This window comes from Leuciscus leuciscus, assembly GCF_965113295.1.
Source record: "Leuciscus leuciscus genome assembly, chromosome: 8".
Lineage (NCBI taxonomy): Eukaryota > Metazoa > Chordata > Actinopteri > Cypriniformes > Leuciscidae > Leuciscus > Leuciscus leuciscus.
Genome location: NC_138732.1, coordinates 7,782,360 through 7,799,157, shown reverse-complemented (window position 1 = coordinate 7,799,157; position 16,798 = coordinate 7,782,360). Strand labels below are relative to the sequence as shown.

At 37.9% G+C, this 16,798-nt stretch overlaps 2 protein-coding genes and 1 long non-coding RNA gene across 6 annotated transcripts in view; 2 read left to right on the top strand and 1 right to left on the bottom strand.

Annotated features, from left to right (window-relative positions):
- Positions 1 to 7,279, bottom strand: part of LOC309504182 — a 48,176-nt gene extending 40,897 nt beyond the window's left edge. The window contains exon 1 of the long non-coding RNA XR_014207986.1: positions 6,536 to 7,279. This is a non-coding gene — a long non-coding RNA (uncharacterized lncRNA). The remainder of the gene's footprint in view (positions 1 to 6,535) is intronic.
- LOC309504059 (N-acetyllactosaminide beta-1,3-N-acetylglucosaminyltransferase 2-like) overlaps positions 1 to 16,798 on the top strand; it is a gene marked incomplete at its 3' end in the record, with an annotated part of 84,091 nt that overhangs the window by 3,653 nt on the left and 63,640 nt on the right. The gene's annotated exons all lie outside the window — the stretch shown is intronic.
- nrg2b (neuregulin 2b) overlaps positions 1 to 16,798 on the top strand; it is an 88,480-nt gene that overhangs the window by 23,644 nt on the left and 48,038 nt on the right. For 3 of the 4 annotated variants that reach the window (XM_082176989.1, XM_082176990.1, XM_082176988.1), the window contains one exon: positions 12,293 to 12,455. In XM_082176989.1, coding sequence (XP_082033115.1) covers positions 12,293 to 12,455 — 163 coding nt within the window. Of the gene's footprint in view, positions 1 to 3,280; positions 3,427 to 12,292; positions 12,456 to 16,798 lie in introns of those variants that run through there. The other variant, XM_082176991.1, reaches the window with a different exon arrangement.

The window sequence follows — 16,798 nt, the reverse complement described above, 5'->3', positions numbered from 1 at the left end:
CCATGTTTTTAGTGACACAGGTGGCCGTTAAGTGAACTGCAGCTAGCAACTTATTGCTCGCACTCGCACTCATGCACACATAACGTACAAGAGACAACGTGATTCAACACCCTAAAATACTCACGACAAAGTTCTTTTTCATTCTTAGCTTAGAAGAAGAAGTTGGAAATACCTGTGCAGCATTATGAACGAACATCCAAACGCCGTCTACGCTGCTGAGAGCAACATTTAGATGAGTAATATGTAATTATGTGCTGCACGCTTTTCCTCTCAATAACAAAATAAACACAACAAAAATGACAGTGGTGTGAAAACGTAAACGTCACATCCTTTTGATTTTCCTTCATCATATAAAAGTCAGTCTCTTTCATAAACAACCTAGGGAGTGGGGGAAGGTCTCATTAAAAGCTGTTCACACATTGGTGAAAAAAAAGTGATTAATACATGAAAATTCTTTCATAAAGCCCCTTTAAAGATAATTTATCTGAAACAAGTCTTAATATCTCATGCAGTGTTGCTGCTCAAGTAAATAAATCTTGTTTATTAGATATTTTAAGAAAGAAAAATACAGTGTGCATGTATATAGACCAACATGTTTAATTTTATGTTGTCTGACAGTGAATTTCTTGGATTTTATTACAAAAAAAGGTGATTTTGTTAAAAAAAAAATCACAGCTTTTAGAGATGAATTTAGAGGTGAGCCACTTTGAAGGGGATGAATTTAGAGATGCATCTTCTCAGAAGGGGTTCCAACATGCTGTTTGTACAAAAGTTACTGTTATTTTAAAGCACTGTATGCTGTCAGCACACTAAAACCCTCACTGAGAAGTTGCATCTTGAAATTCATCCCTTTTAAAGGGGTGGTTGATTATGATTTCACTTTTCTAACTTTAGTTAGTGTGTAATGTTGCTGTTTGAGCATAAGCAACATCTGCAAAGTTACAACGCTCAAAGTTCAAAGCAAAGGAAGATATTTGCTTTTAAAGAAATCGTTTTTTAAGGACTACAACAAAACGCTGGAAGGGACTACACGACATTCCTCCCGGGCTAGTGACATCACTAACCCTAGAATTTACATAAACCCCTCCCCGGGAACACTCAGTCCATGTTAAGAAGAGGAAGAGTTGTTGTAGTCGAGCACATTTGTGAGTCTGCTCAAGCTGTCAATAGCATGTCACTCTCTAGACATCTTACAACAGTTCCCATACGAGTGATTTTCTAGATTATCATTACAGAATATGCTAATCAAAGACTTAAAGATAGTTAACTCCACATCAGCAACATAAATTCATCAACTAACCATTCAGAAACGTCCTGTTGCATTCTACATGTTGTCACTTCTTCTCGAGTCTCTCCATCATTGTCCGACTCCAGTTTAAACATAACAGTTTCTGACATTTTAGTGCTCGTCTGCGTGAGGTAACCAGAGCTGCTAACACGCAAGCTATTGAAGCTCCGCCCTCTGTGCCGGGAGCAGCAGCTCATTTGCATTTAAAGGGACACACACGGAAACAATGCCTTTTTACTGACCCTCAAAAAGGGACAACTTTAACATGCTGTAAAAAATGATCTGTGGGGTATTTTGAGCTAAAACTTCAACATACAAACTCTAGGGACAACAGAGACTTATTTTACATATTGTAAAAAGGGGCATTATACCACCCCTTTAAAGCACCGTTGCTAAATGTTAAAGTCAAATAGACTCTCTGGACGAGCTAGTCAACTACTCCCATCCTTATAGTTTAGATCTTTTGTGGAAGAAAGAGAGAGAGATAGGTAATGAGACACTAATGTAAATTGATAGCTAAATTGCAGATACTCAGGGTCGTAATGAGGACTGCAGTGGAGATGAGATCACAGATGTGTCTCTGCAAGGTCGTTTAAGGGTGACAGAGGATAGGGCACTTTTTTAACAGATGTACATGAGTGACCTCTGCACACTCCAGGTTAACACAGCACCGCTCACCTGCCTGTCCTGACCGCGGCCCTGTTAGGATCTGCCAGATGAACGCACTGTAAAACTATGTGAGGATTTACACAACTCTTTTAAGTTTGCGTCAGTTCCTGCTTGTAAATACAGTTAACACTAGCTTTACATAGTGGCTTGTTTTATGTGGTTTTTAGGGGCTGTTTACACAATAAAAAATTTTTTTTTTACAAAAAATGGAAAACTTTTTTATGCGTTTTGGCCATTTAGTTACACGACAATGGCGTATCGGGGTCCTGAAAACGCTAACTTTTGAAAACTGGTTTCATAGTGCAAGTTTTTGAAAACGATACCGTTATCGTCCTTTTTAAACTACAAAAACAGGAATATATGGTGACTATCAGACTATCAGTCTATAGGCATGAAGTGTTTCTTTACAAAGTGACATCGTCACTTCAGTCTTCAGTGTCACATGATCCTTCAAAAATCATTCTAATATGCTGGTTTGATGTTTAAGAAACATTTATTACTATTATTATCAATATTTTTGTGGAAACCGTGACATTTGTTTTTTTCAGGATTCTTTGATGAATATAAAGTTCAAAAGAGCAACATTTATTTGAAGCATTATAAATGTCTTTGTGGTCATTTTGATCAATTTCATACATCCTTATTAATTTCTTTCAACGAAAAAAATCCGACTGATGTAATATCCTTTTTAGAAAAACTTTCAAAATGTTCAATTTAAAAAAAAAATATTATAATTTTTTGCTGTAAATTTGTCCCATTTGATTCCATTGCTTAGTTTTTCCTTTGTATTTAATTTACATTGTATTCAACCCAAAACATATCTATCCGAAAGCTGGTATGAACTTGTTTGTTCATATTCCTTTCAGAAAACTATGCACCAACAATGCCTAGCTGGTTAAGGTTATTAACCAGGACTCTGTACATTTACCAGCTTAGATCTTGAACCGGTGAGCTATACCACTCTAATTCACTTAGTATTTCGTGTTATTTTGTTTAGACTCTGATCCAGATTCATCTATGGCTGGTTTTATCTCCTACTCTCCCACGAGTCCCAGATATACTTAATGGAGCCTCTAATTATCTCTTCTCATCCATGTTCCCATGTCTACACAACATACGCTCTCTCCCCAGCTTGGATCTTTTGTTTCTTTCTCTGTTTGTCTCTCTGTCCTCTCTTGTGAGCTCGTAACTTGTTTCTCTTCTTTCCAAAAATTTCCCAACACTCCCCACCTATCAGTAGGTGTATCCCTGCTGAGTGTGATGAGGGGTGGGACTGTCCTACACAGTTATAGTGTGGAAACACACACACACACACACACGTCCTGTCTTCATAGCTTACTCTTCATAATCCTGTCTCAGCATGAGGGAGATCAGCTACCGCAACTGCAGGAGGATGAGAGAGAAAGAGCAGCAAAGGAGAAAGAGTGACAGGAGAAGGAAAGATGGACCACGGGAGGGGGAAAAGAGGGGTGAGATGTCGTGTGCACTGCAAAAAAATCATTTTATTAATCAGTTGTGCTGTTTGGATTTACAGTAAACTTATCTAATCATGCAAAGTAATCTAATATTTAAAGCTAAAGTATTTTAAGCATATATTTCATTAGATTTATGCGCAAGATAAGACAAAAGTGCCAGTGGGGTAAGACAAATACACTTAATTCAAGATTGATTCTCTGAAAGTCTTACGCAGGTTTGCTTCTCGGGGACATTTATCTTGTCTTAAGGATGTTTCGATATTTTTACTGGAAAACACTGAAATGCTGATTGAGAAAAAGATTTTTTTTTTGTAGTGTGCAAGTGCTGTGATTAAGCTGTGGAGAATGAGCGGCGTGTGTTTTGTGTGTGTGAAGGAAAGAGTAAAGGCGTGGGATATCTGAGCTCTGGCGTAAAGCTGAACTGAAAACTGCAAGCCGTCTAAAGCATGTTAAATTTGACCTTGTTTCCAGAGAACTGTGGAAACTTTCTATCACAAGCTCTGCGTTCGCTGAGACATTCTGCCGTTTTGCACTGTAAGATATGTTTGTTCCCATGCAGGGAAAAGTTACATCCCAGAGAGATTTTTCTTGCATTAATGGAGTTCTGTTTTATTTATCAAAGATTTTTGATAGAAGTCTCTTCTGCTCAACAAGGCTGCATTTATTTGATCAAAAACACAGTAAAATTGTGAAATATTATTACAAATTAAACTTTTTTCTATGTTAATATATTTTAAAATGTAGTTCATTCCTGTGATCAAAGCTGAATTTTCATCATTACTTCAGTCTTCAGTGTCACATGATCCTTCAGAAATCATTCTAATATGATGATTTGATGCTCAAGAAACATTTCTTATTATTATCAATGTTGAAAACAGTTGTGCTGCCTCATATTTCTGTGGAAATCATGATGCATTGTTTCAAGATTCTTTAATGAATACTAATAAAAAGTTTAAAAACAGCATTTTCTCTTTTGATTAATGCTTGATTAATTAAAAGTATAATTTTTTTAAGCTTTTTTTTTATTTTTTATCTTACTGACCCCAAACGTTTGAACAGCAGTGAAACGTATAAACTTTGTCTCTGACATTTTCTCTAAACTACCTTAGATTAAAAAGGTTCAAGTGAGATGATCGTTGATATTTTCGAGATACTTTACAGTTAGATGGTTATTGGAGCAAAATAAAGACAATGCGAGACAGTTTTACAAATAAATAAGTTAAAACAAGGGCATCAAATACTGATCTGAATGGAAATTATTGTATTAGCTCACTTGTAGAAACCGTAAAGAAACAGAACAGAATAAAACTTCAATTATACATTGTCATTATTCAGAAATATTTGACCAATGAGAATCAAGTTTCTATAGAGCGATGTCATAAAGTAAGAGTATAGAGCTATAAAAAGAAAGAATGTGATAAGAAATGCTTGAGTTCATATTGAGATCTCTGACTTTGCTATCTTTTGGCAAATTTGAGCTAATTTGAAAAGCTTCTTGATATATCTTCTGGAACTCTAGATGAGACAAGCGACTAATGTCTTCTGTCAGGAGAAAATCTGAGAGCCGTCTCTGAGCAATATGAAAGATCTCATTTGTGATTATTCTTTTTTCATGTGTTTTGTTTTCTGACATTTTCTGGAAAGCGCAATTGTTCATGCAGACATTAAGATCTTTCTTCAGATTATGGCGAGGGTCGTGCGTACCAGCGGACGGGGCTTTTTTTTTCTAATCACATTGAGTTTCATATTGCAACATAGGATTTGGCTCATCCACTCAGATTTCCAAAACTATTTTATAATTATCTTTTTTTGATTTTTTTGCCAGATCCATAAATAGTTCTCCAGCCATAAACTGTTTGTTTTTTTGTTGCTTTATTTCTTTAAAAGTTTATGTATTTTTCTTCCTTCGACAAAGGATTTATTTATCTGTAACTGTTGGCTTTCTATCGAGCGTCCCAGTGGATAGTGCTGTGTTTTATATCACATTTTGTTTCTTATTGCAACATCAGGTTTGTTTTCAGATTCAGATTTCTTCCTCCACTGCTGGACCAGTTTAACAGTCGCTGCTTCGTCCCCATGGGTTTGTTTTTAATAAAAATCTGAAGTGTCTTTTCTGGTATCTTTCCAGCTGAGTCTTCTGGAAGAGAGATGCGGTTATATGATGGTTAACAGTGACAGCTTAGAATGATTTGGTCAGTTGTCGGTTCTTATACTCTTATACTGTAAGTTTATTATACTCACTAAGGCTGCAAAAATACAGAAAAAAACAGTAATATTGAGAAATATTATTACAATTTCAAATAACTCTTTTTCTATTGTTATGTACTTTAAAATGTAATTTATTCCTGTGATCAATTTTTTTACTCCAGTCTTCAGTGTCACATGATCCTTCAGAAATCATTCTAATAAATAAAAAAACATCTCTTATTATTATCAGTGTTGAAAACAGTTGTGCTTCTTAACATTTATGGGGAAACCGTGATACATGTTTGATGAATAGAAAGTGTGTGAAGGCTTTGTGTAATATAACAGATGCTCCACCATGCAAGTGTTAATGAGTGTTAATGTTGTTCTGTGCCGTGTCATATGAGCGTCTGGGCTTCATTCAGCTTATTTTCACAGTGTTCTGCTTTATAATATGTGTGTGTGTGATGGTGTGTGTGCGTGATCCGTTGGACAGATGTACATTTTAACCTTGAAGGAGAAAGAGAGAGGGGTGGTCGGTGATAAAACTCCATCAGAAAATGCTGATTTGAGCAAAAGCATTCATGCACAACTGCAACCTTGTGCAGCTTTACATTCACACACACACACACACACACACACACACACACACACACACACACACACACACACACACACACACACACACACACACACACACACACACACACACACACACACACACACACACACACACTGATGTCTTGGTGATGTTAGACTCTTACATTAGCCTTGTGTCAGGCATTTTTCTAAAGCTATTATTTCATTAAAAGTATATATTTTTGTTCCTACGACAAAGGATTGGTTTGCTGTAACTTTGAGTTCCCTAGCCGAACTTTGACTTTCAACTAAAGTAAAAGTTGAGATGCATAAAAGCTACACTGTAAAAAATTATCGTGATTTAAACGGTAAAAGACTGTAAAAATGCTACAGTGAAAAACTGTTAATTGGTTAACAGAAAGTTTCCGTTCTATATACGGTAAATAACTGTGATAGATCTAATGGTACATTTAATGTAATTTTACTGTAAAATTACAGTTTTTGAAAGTGAAAAAGAACAACTCATTGTATAATTTACAGTGAAAAACCGTAAATTGACATTCCCACAATTCCCTGCGTGACACTTCACATTTGATCTATTTTTGTTAAAATAACTATGTTTCTTCATAGTTTTCTTAGTTTGTTCTAATCAGTTATGTACATTAGGGTTTTATGTTACATTTAATGTTGTTAAATTAATGTTTATTGCATTTTTAAAATTTCATGTGTGTTACCATGATGGTGTTTAATGTTTGTGTGAATGACACTGTGCAGCTTCAATTATATTAGTATTACATTTCTTGTGGAAGAGCTGCTTGTGATGAGCTTTGATTGATCATGTGACTCTCATCACTGCTGTGATTGGTGGTTATCAGTGTATTACAATGGTACAAAACAGATATTAATACTTCAATAGGACGTTAAATTCACATTATATCAGATAATGAATTACGGTTTATTACAGTAAATTTTAAGTTAAGTTTGTAAAACCAATAACGTTGCTACCGTATTTTTGACGGTAAAGTACTGGCAACCACAGCTGCCGGTTTTTTACCGTAAAAATCATGGTTTAATTTTTTACAGTGTAGGATGTAATCAACATTTTTTTTTTTTTTTTTTTTTTAAGAATTGGTCATTGAAAATTTCATTTTGATTGATAATAATAATCTTTTCTTCAGTTGGCTGTTGCGATCTTTGTGATTCACTGACATTTTGTTACATCAAATAAAACAAGTGCATTGCATTTAGAAAAAACACTACTTCTATTTAGCATAGATGCATTAAATCAATCAAAAGCTAATAAATGATAATAAAAACATTTAAAATGTTACAAAAGATCTCTATTTCAAATAAATGCTGTTCTTTTGAACTTTCTATTCATCAAAGGATCCTAATAGAATGGATTACAGTTTTTCCGCAAAAAAATAGGGCAGCACAACAATTTTTCCTGAGCAAGGATCATGTGACACTGAAGACTGGAGTAATGATGCTGAAAATTTCAAATTTGAATTTTAAAATGTAATAATCTTTCATAATATTACTGTTTTTGAATAAATAAATAAATGCAGCCTTGTTCAGCTATAAAACTTTAACGTCTGGATCCCCCAATTTTGATTATAAGTTCACATGCTTGATAAGTTCAAGTTTTGAAAGGGAGAGACAGCTCTTTTCCCTTAATATTTGCAGAAAGAGGTCTGATCTTGTTGTAGACAGACAGTCAGTTTCATCTCCTAGGCCTTGTTTCTGTGGAAGAAGGAAGAGAGAGCGGAACGAGGGACGGAAATACTATTTCTAATAAAAGACTTCCAGAACTATCAAAGCGAGTAGAAAGAGCGTTGGGCCGAGAGAGGAAAAGACAATCTTTCATGTGAGCTGTCACTGTTATCGGTGTGTGCGTTCGTGCCTTTGTGTTTATACTTGGATTTACTGATCAAGCAGAAATCAACTCCATGATGAACATGAAACGCCTCTTATTCTTTCTTCTTTTGGACATTTGTCCCCAATACTTCCACTTCGGGTTGCTGATAGTTTAGTGATTTATAGAAAAGAAACTCCTGATATACAGTGCCTGTCGTCTGGGATTGATGGGTAGTGCACGTGCTCTGGTAAGTTTGAGTCTTGTTGGGATCTTTTCCAGTCACATGTACACTGTCATTTAAATGGAAAAGAGAAAATAACCATATCCTTTCCTCAGATATTCTAACAAAGTCAAGCATTTTTCTTACTTAATGCCATGTTCTTATTGTGGCTTTTTGGGATACTCAAACTAAATATTTTGGTATTGCCACAGAGCAGTGTTATTTGAGTATTTTTTATATATATTATTGTAGTATTTATTAATACATTGAATTAGCTATTTTTCTTTTTAGTTAAATTTGAATGATTTTGTTGTCCTTTTGTAATTTTTGTTAGTTTTTTTTTAAAGATTTCTTTAATTTGTATATATTTCATATATTTTATTTTTAGTCATTTTAGTACTTCAACTTAAACTAGACTATACGTTAGTTGACAAGGAAATATTTGTAATTTTTGTTAATTACAAGTTTTTTTTAGTTTATGGCTTTAAGCTTTTAATCTAACGCTTATTTTATTTCAGCTTTATTTCAGTTAATTTTAATAGTTTTAGTTTTAAAGTTGGCATGAAACAGAAGTTGCGTTCATCTTTTCTTCCCTATTGTGACGTATATCGAAGTGAAACGGCTTCTGGAACTGAAAAAATGGGCGGGACTTGATCGGTTGTGGTTTGCTATTGGTGGATCTCATGTGAGTGACAGGTTGCCCCGCCCTCACGCCAGTAAACATGACATGTCGCTGCGAGAGGAAGGGGAAGTTATTTTGATTAAAGGCACATGAATTCTAAAAAAATAATGATGTACACAGAAGTAGTGGTAGAATCCTGGTAAATTATTAGTTGCCGAGGCAGCAGATTGGCTGTTATTGATGAGTGAAGCTGATTGGATGGATTCAGAATGAGGTTTTTCACTGTGCTGTCTGTGAGCAGGAGTATAGGGCTTCTGTTAACAGAGCAATCAGACCCAAGTCTCTCTTGGACATGTAAAGGTTTCCTCTTGTACTCCAGAGTCCACGCGAGTGCAATTACAACGTTCAGGCATGTGATAAGAAGTCCAACATGCTTCTGTACATGTGCATTAACTGTACAAGGACTATATGTGTTTTAGTCAAGAGGTGTTAAGTGTGAATTAAAGATCTGGAGTGTATGTTTGTGTATGCGGAAGTGTGTGTCTGTGTGTGTGTCTGTGTGTCAGAAGCATCTGGAGACAAGAAGGTGTGATTTCACTGGATGTGACAGAATGAAGTATCGCTCTGAAAAGAGAGAGAGAAGGAGAAAACCACAGATGGAGCCACGCTCAGTTAAACAGTGAACAGTCGGCTATTCCATGTTGTTTTCAGTCCAAAACTGTAACTTAAGTCCTTTATTTCATGAGGATTCTATTTACAATATTTCACCTCAAATTCTAAGGAAATAAATGACTAAATATTTTACATAAAACATTTAAACCTAATATTAGGACCATTTAGATTATTGTGCATTACCATATTGCATCCAGCATTTTCCCTGTCTGTTTGTTTGAATTTTTTTGTTCTCAGTGATAATTCTCATGTTCTCCATACACATAAATGTATATATAAATATACGCAAGTATATATAAAATATACAGTATGTAGTATATATTGTATTACAGGTATATATTACATATATATATATATATATATATATATATATCAGAATCAGAATCAGAATCAGAATCAGAAAGAGCTTTATTGCCAAGTGTGCTTGCACCCACAAGGAATTTTTCTTGGTACTGAAGCTTCCAGTGCACATATACAAATACAAATACAAATACAACAAGAAACATAGTAATACAAATTCTAAGAATAAAATATATTTAAAAAAAAAATAAAATAAAAATAGTATAAAAAGTAAAAAAAAAAGGGGTCACAGTTGGGTTTAGTCTGAATAAACATTTACAGATTATGAACATATTTACAGTATTTTGAGAAGTATGAATAATATAAATATAAATATCACCTGAGTTAAAGAATATTACACTAGACAGTGGGAGTCTAGTGCATGTTACAGATTATGAACATATTTACAGTATTTTGAGTAGCATGAATAATATAAATATAAATATCACCTGAGTTAAGAGAATATTGCACTAGACAGTGGGAGTATTGCACTTGCAGGCATATGCCTTGGGGGGCATGTTAAGTGTTCAGAAGGGAAATGGCCTGTGGAAAGAAACTGTTCCTGTGCCTGGATGTTCTTGTGGCCAGTGATCTGTGTCGCCGTCCTGACGGTAACAGTTCAAACAGGGGGTGTCCAGGGTGAGTGGAGTCTGTGATGATTTTACCTGCTCTCTTCCTCACTCTGGAAGAGTACAGGTCCTGGGGGGTTGGCAGGGGGGCACCAATAATCCTCTCTGCTGTCCGGACTGTCCGTTGTAGTCTCCTGATGTCCGATTTGGTAGCTGAACCAAACCAGACAGTGATGGAAGTGCTTAAAACAGACTCAATGACGGCTGAGTAGAACTGGATCAGCAGCTCCTGTGGCAGATTGAACTTCTTCAGCTGGCGAAGGAAGTACAGTCTCTGCTGGGCCTTTTTCACAATGGAGTCAATGTGATTTGCCCACTTCAGGTCCTGAGAGATGGTAGAGCCCAGGAACCTGAATGACTCCACTGCTTCCACAGTGCTGTTCATGATGGTGAGAGGGGGGAGTGCTGGGGATTTTCTCCTGAAATCCACAATCATCTCCACTGTTTTGAGCGTGTTCAGCTCAAGGTTGTTATAGCTGCACCAGACAGCCAGCTGTTCAACCCCCAGTCTGTAAGCAGACTCGTCACCATTTTGGATGAGACCGATGACGGTGGTGTCGTCTGCAAATTTCAGGAGCTTGACAGAGGGGTCTCTGTCTCGGTCTCTATATATATATATATATATATATGTGCGATTTTAATAATATATAATTTTTTAGAAGAATATATTTATAATTTAAAGATACATAGTATATGATATATTATTTCATGTTATTTATTACATAAATATTGTACATCTTTAAATAATATAAAACATAATTATATATTGTAACATATTCTAAACTATTATACACAATTTCAATGACAAAAATAATAAATATATGCAGTATTATAAAATTACACCACAATAAAAATATTGTTAGTAATGAGTCTTATAAGAATTACTTTTGAGAATAATAAGAATTACAATAAAAGAAAATGTAGAAAAAAAATTACGTGAATAAAACAAACTCTGTAGCAGCATTATTATTATGTGTGTGTGTGTGTGTGTGTGTGTGTGTGTGTGTGTGTGTGTGTGTGTGTGTGTGTGTGTGTGTGTGTGTGTGTGTGTGTGTGTGTGTGTGTGTGTGTGTGTGTGTGTGTGTGTGTGTGTGTGTAAACTGTGATTATTATTTGCTGCACTAAATATACAGTATTTTTATAACTGCTCATAGTTATAACATGGCTCACAATATTGGGCTTTTTTCTCTTTGCTAGATGGATTACTTTACCGTGGTAAACTGCTGGAAGATGAGCCCCATTAATCTCTCGCAAACTCTTTCGTTTCTCACTTTCCTTCTTCCCACTCTTCTATTTGCTTCTCTCCATCCTCCTCCCGTATGCGTCTGTCTCTCAACACGTTTCTCTGCATTTTTAGCCGTCATGCCTTCTTTCTCTCTTTCTTCCTTCTTCCCTCCATCTGTCCCTCCTCTTTCCTCTCTCCCCTCTCTTTTCTTTCTCGAATAATATCTCTTTCTTCTCCCCATGTCACCTATCAATCTGACCTCCACCCCAAGGAAAGCTTTATTGCACATAGTTTGTTTAATGTAAGCTTTTGTCTCAGATGTTTCTCATAAATTCCTTAGGATAATGAGGTTTTTTCGTGATATTAGATATATTTAAATCAGCATAAATCAAAGCAGAAGCATCTCATTGCTGTCTACAAGAAACAACTGAGATATTAAAGGGGGGAGAAAACGTGCTTTTTTTGTCCTATGGGGAAACCTGCTTTTCTTTTCTTTTCCACTCACTCTCTGTCTGTTTTTTCCCATCTGTAGCATCAGCTCCGAAGGTGAAGCCCATGGATTCTCAGTGGCTCCTGGAAGGTAAAAAGTTGACACTCAAGTGTGAAGCCGTGGGCAACCCGAGCCCCTCCTTCAACTGGTACAAAGATGGCAGCCAGCTCCGCAAGAGGAAAGACGTCAAAATCAAATCCAATAAGTAAGACTCATCAAACACGCACAGATGCACAAGCAAACACACTACTCATACGTTGGCAGAACTATTCTTGGCATCAGAGGTATTAAAAATACATCTCCCATCAACTCGAGCAGAAGATTGTCCCAGTTTGTAAATAGACTCCGAGATTTTCAGAAGGGAGAGAGATGCAGACAGGAGCAGTTCACTCAAAATGAAAACTCTTTCATCATTTACTCGCTCTTATGTTGTTCCAAACCTGTATGATTTTGTTTCTTTATGAAATTATGATGAATATTCACACTGCCCTTTTTCATATAATGAAAGCGTAGAGACAGAATGCTGCCGAGCTCTAAATTAGTCCAAATAACTTGCGCGCTTTAATCCAAATCTCCCGCAATCATATAATAGCTTTGTGTGAGAAATAGACAGAAATGTATCCCTCCTTATTTGCACTTTCGCATATTGTCGGCACATTGCAGTCGGGTATTAAAGGTGGAGTGATTTCTTAGAATCTTTGATGAACACTGTTTAATATTTTAAATCAACCCAAACAAACACCCCTCGCTTCATTGCTCTGCCCCCAAAATTCACAAACACACAATGCAAGAGTGGATGCCTCTCTATCATAGCAGAAGCGAAACAAATTAAAGCAAAGATGATGAACGAACGACAAGGAAGAACAAAAAATTAACATACAGTACACAAGAGTAAATACGGGGCAGAAATAACACAACCTCGGCGTCCGTTTCCAGGCCGTCCCACTTAAGTGCTGAAAAGCTTTTCTAATATTAACGCGGGTCCTATAAAGCTCTGGCCTGATCATAACCTTTCTTTTTCCAGTGATATTCCTCTGACCTTTTCTCTTTTGTAATGTCTCTCAGCCATCTCTCTTTCTACAGTCTTTCTTCAAATCTCCCTCTTGTTCACTCTCTCTCTCCTCCCCCATCATGAGTGGACACGCCCCCTACTGCTGATTAGCTCACTCTCTCTCTCTCCTCCCCCATCATGAGTGGACACGCCCCCTACTGCTGATTAGCTCACTCTCTCTCTCCTCCCTCATCATGAGTGGACACGCCCCCTACTGCTGATTGGCGCTTTCTCTCTCTCCTCCGCCATCATGAGTGGACACGCCCCCTACTGCTGATTGACTCTCTCTCCTCCCCCATCATGAGTGGACACGCCCCCTACTGCTGATTGGCTCTCTCTCTCCTCCCTATCATGAGTGGACACGCCCCCTATTGCTGATTGGCTCACTCTCTCCTCTGCCATCATGAGTGGACACGCCCCCTACTGCTGATTGGCGCTCTCTCTCTCTCTCTTCCCCCATCATGAGTGGACGCGCCCCCTACTGCTGATTGACTCTCTCTCTCTCCTCCCCCATCATGAGTGGACACGCCCCCTACTGCTGATTGGCTCACTCTCTCTCTCCTCCCCCATCATGAGTGGACACGCCCCCTACTGCTGATTGGCTCACTCTCTCTCTCCTCCCCCATCATGAGTGGACACGCCCCCTACTGCTGATTGGCTCACTCTCTCTCTCCTCCGCCATCATGAGTGGACACGCCCCCTACTGCTGATTGGCTCACTCTCTCTCTCCTCCCCCATCATGATTGGACACGCCCCCCCTACTGCTGATTGGCTCACTTTCTCCTCCCCCATCATGAGTGGACACGCCCCCCACTGCTGATTAGCTCACTCTCTTCACCCCCTTCATGAGTGGACACGCCCCCTACTGCTGATTAGCTCATTCTCTCCTCCCCCTTCATGAGTGGACACGCCCCCTACTGCTGATTGGCTCACTCTCTCCTCCGCCATCATGAGTGTACACGCCCCCTACTGCTGATTGGCTCACTCTCTCTCTCCTCCCCCATCATGAGTGGACACGCTACTACCCTACTGCTGATTGGCTCACTCTCTCTCTCCTCTGCCATCATGAGTGGACACGCCCCCTACTGCTGATTGGCTCACTCTCTCTCTCCTCCCCCATCATGAGTGGACACGCTACTACCCTACTGCTGATTGGCTGAAGTGTTGAAGTGTTTTGTGCTGCTCGGTTGGATTCACTTTCAATAACGTTTCTCAAAAATCGCTTACTGCACCTTTAAACCCACTCGAACCCACAACGTTTGGCTCTCGTTTATTTTACTTTTGTCTTAGTCATTGTTTTTGTCATTTGAAGAAAATATCCTTTACATTTTGTCAATATTCCATCATGACATTTCATCAATAATCCATTTTGACCTAAATGCCTAATTTTTGTGGATGAGAGTAGTATAAAATTACAGAATAGTTTTATTATGTTTTAGATGTGTTTTAGTGCGTTAGTATTCAAGCAAAATGCTAATCATATTTATTACCATTATGTGTCCGACGTTGTAGAGAGTGATAGATAAAATGCATTATCTTTCTGATGCGTCATCAACTTATAGAAGAGCCTGTATAATTCACTCTTCCACTTCTTCATCTGAACCAGTTTCTGGTTCAAACATATACTGCTGAATTAAATCAGTATTTCCACTTGCCATTGTGCAATGTTTACTACAGTAAATTTGAACGAGTGAATCAGGTATTCTGAGCTGGTGTGCGTGAGTGGAGGCAGGGCTCATTTGCATTTACATTTTTTTTCACAGGAAAAAACATTTAAATATATAATTTAAGGGATAAAATTAGGGGGACCTAAAATATTACACTGTAAAAACTAAGGCTTGCCTGTGGAATTGGCACTGGTCTTCAGTGAACAGTAAGCCCCGTCTTCTTTGATCTGATTGGCCATCATTTTGACATTGACGAGCACTGTTAGACCGCTGAGTCAGGCCAGCCTAAAAATAACTAGGCTGTAAAGAAAGTAACTTTTTAAACTTTGTCATCCTAACACAACAAATAGCTGTGCATAATGGAGAGAAAAATCAAATAAAAAATACGTACAGACCCCGAAGATTAGTTTACTCATCTGTTCACATAATTGTGTGCAGGTGTAGGTTGTAATATTAGGTTTATGTTGAATAAAGAAAGTCATACAGGTTCGGAATGACATGATGTTGAGTAAATTATGGCAGAGTTTTAATTTTTGGGTCAGAATGAGTGACAGATTCTTCTCTGCTGAATTTCAGCAGCACCAGGTTTTGATCTACCATCTCAAGGAAGCTCCATCTGGTAATTGTGGGTAATTTCCCTTCCTTGCTTTCCTCTCGCGATGGGACCGTGGGATGCCTGCGTTTCAGAGGGGAGAGTGTGTGGGCCCAAACACGCAATGTTTCCCTCATAGGCGTCTGTAGGTGGAGAATGGAATAAAAGAAAAAAACACATGACTAAGTTTATATACACTTGGGGTCTAGATAAACTATTCTTCAGTGAGAATTGCATAATCATGCAAATGCCTTAATATATGGGAAAGCGGCGTTTTGTAAAGTTGGATAAGGGATAAAAAAAAAAAAAATTTGCTGAGCTGTGCATGTTGCTGTAACATTGCATCAATGTCATTTAGCCATTCGTAACACAAATCAATAGTGTACGAGTAGCTGTATATTCAGTCCGGAGGTCAGCGTCAGTCCGCATGTAGCCGTTCAATATCCTGGGACCGCAGGGCGGGAAACATACGGGAGAATTCAGGGCATTCCGTAACACGTCGGTCCTCCTCTGTTCTCTGACAAAAAGTGCTGAGGTGCACGTTTCCACAGAAAGCAGATCACTCTAACAGGATTGCCTGTTCACTGGCCCCTTGTGTAATTTTGCAAATGTGTGTGTGCTGAAGCTGCAGATCCACAGTCACAGAGATATGCGCTTGCATCCATACACACACTTACTCCAATGAACTGTGAGTGAAAGAGCTGACAGCGTGGACAGGGATGGTTTAATAATGATGGAGGTAAAGTAAGGACAGAAGATGATACTCGCAGCTGCCATTTTCTGTGCGTTCTGCTCCAGAATGTGATCCTTCAAGAGCTTTACTCCTCTAATGAGCCGTCCACATGCTGACCTGAGGAGAAGGGCTGAGAGACAATATGAGGATCACAGTGACACCACTAGAGACCCCACGCACGATGTGATGAAGCCAAGCAGGACAGATTCCTGGACCGACATCCTTTGTTGGTCATGGAACAACATTCCTATCAAAAAGACATGCCTAAACCTAATCCTAGCCTGAATTTTGCATCCAAAGTCAGGTGTGGGATATTCCTACTCTGTATCTCTGAGTTCCAACCATAAAAGCTTTATTGCTTAATTTTGATGTTCCTTATTTGAAAGTTGCTTTGGGTAAAATCATCTGCTAAATGGATGAATATGAATGTACACTACACTAAAGTACACTACATGTATACATAAAGGTTTCAAATGGGGTTTTCACAGTGATACAGAACCATTTT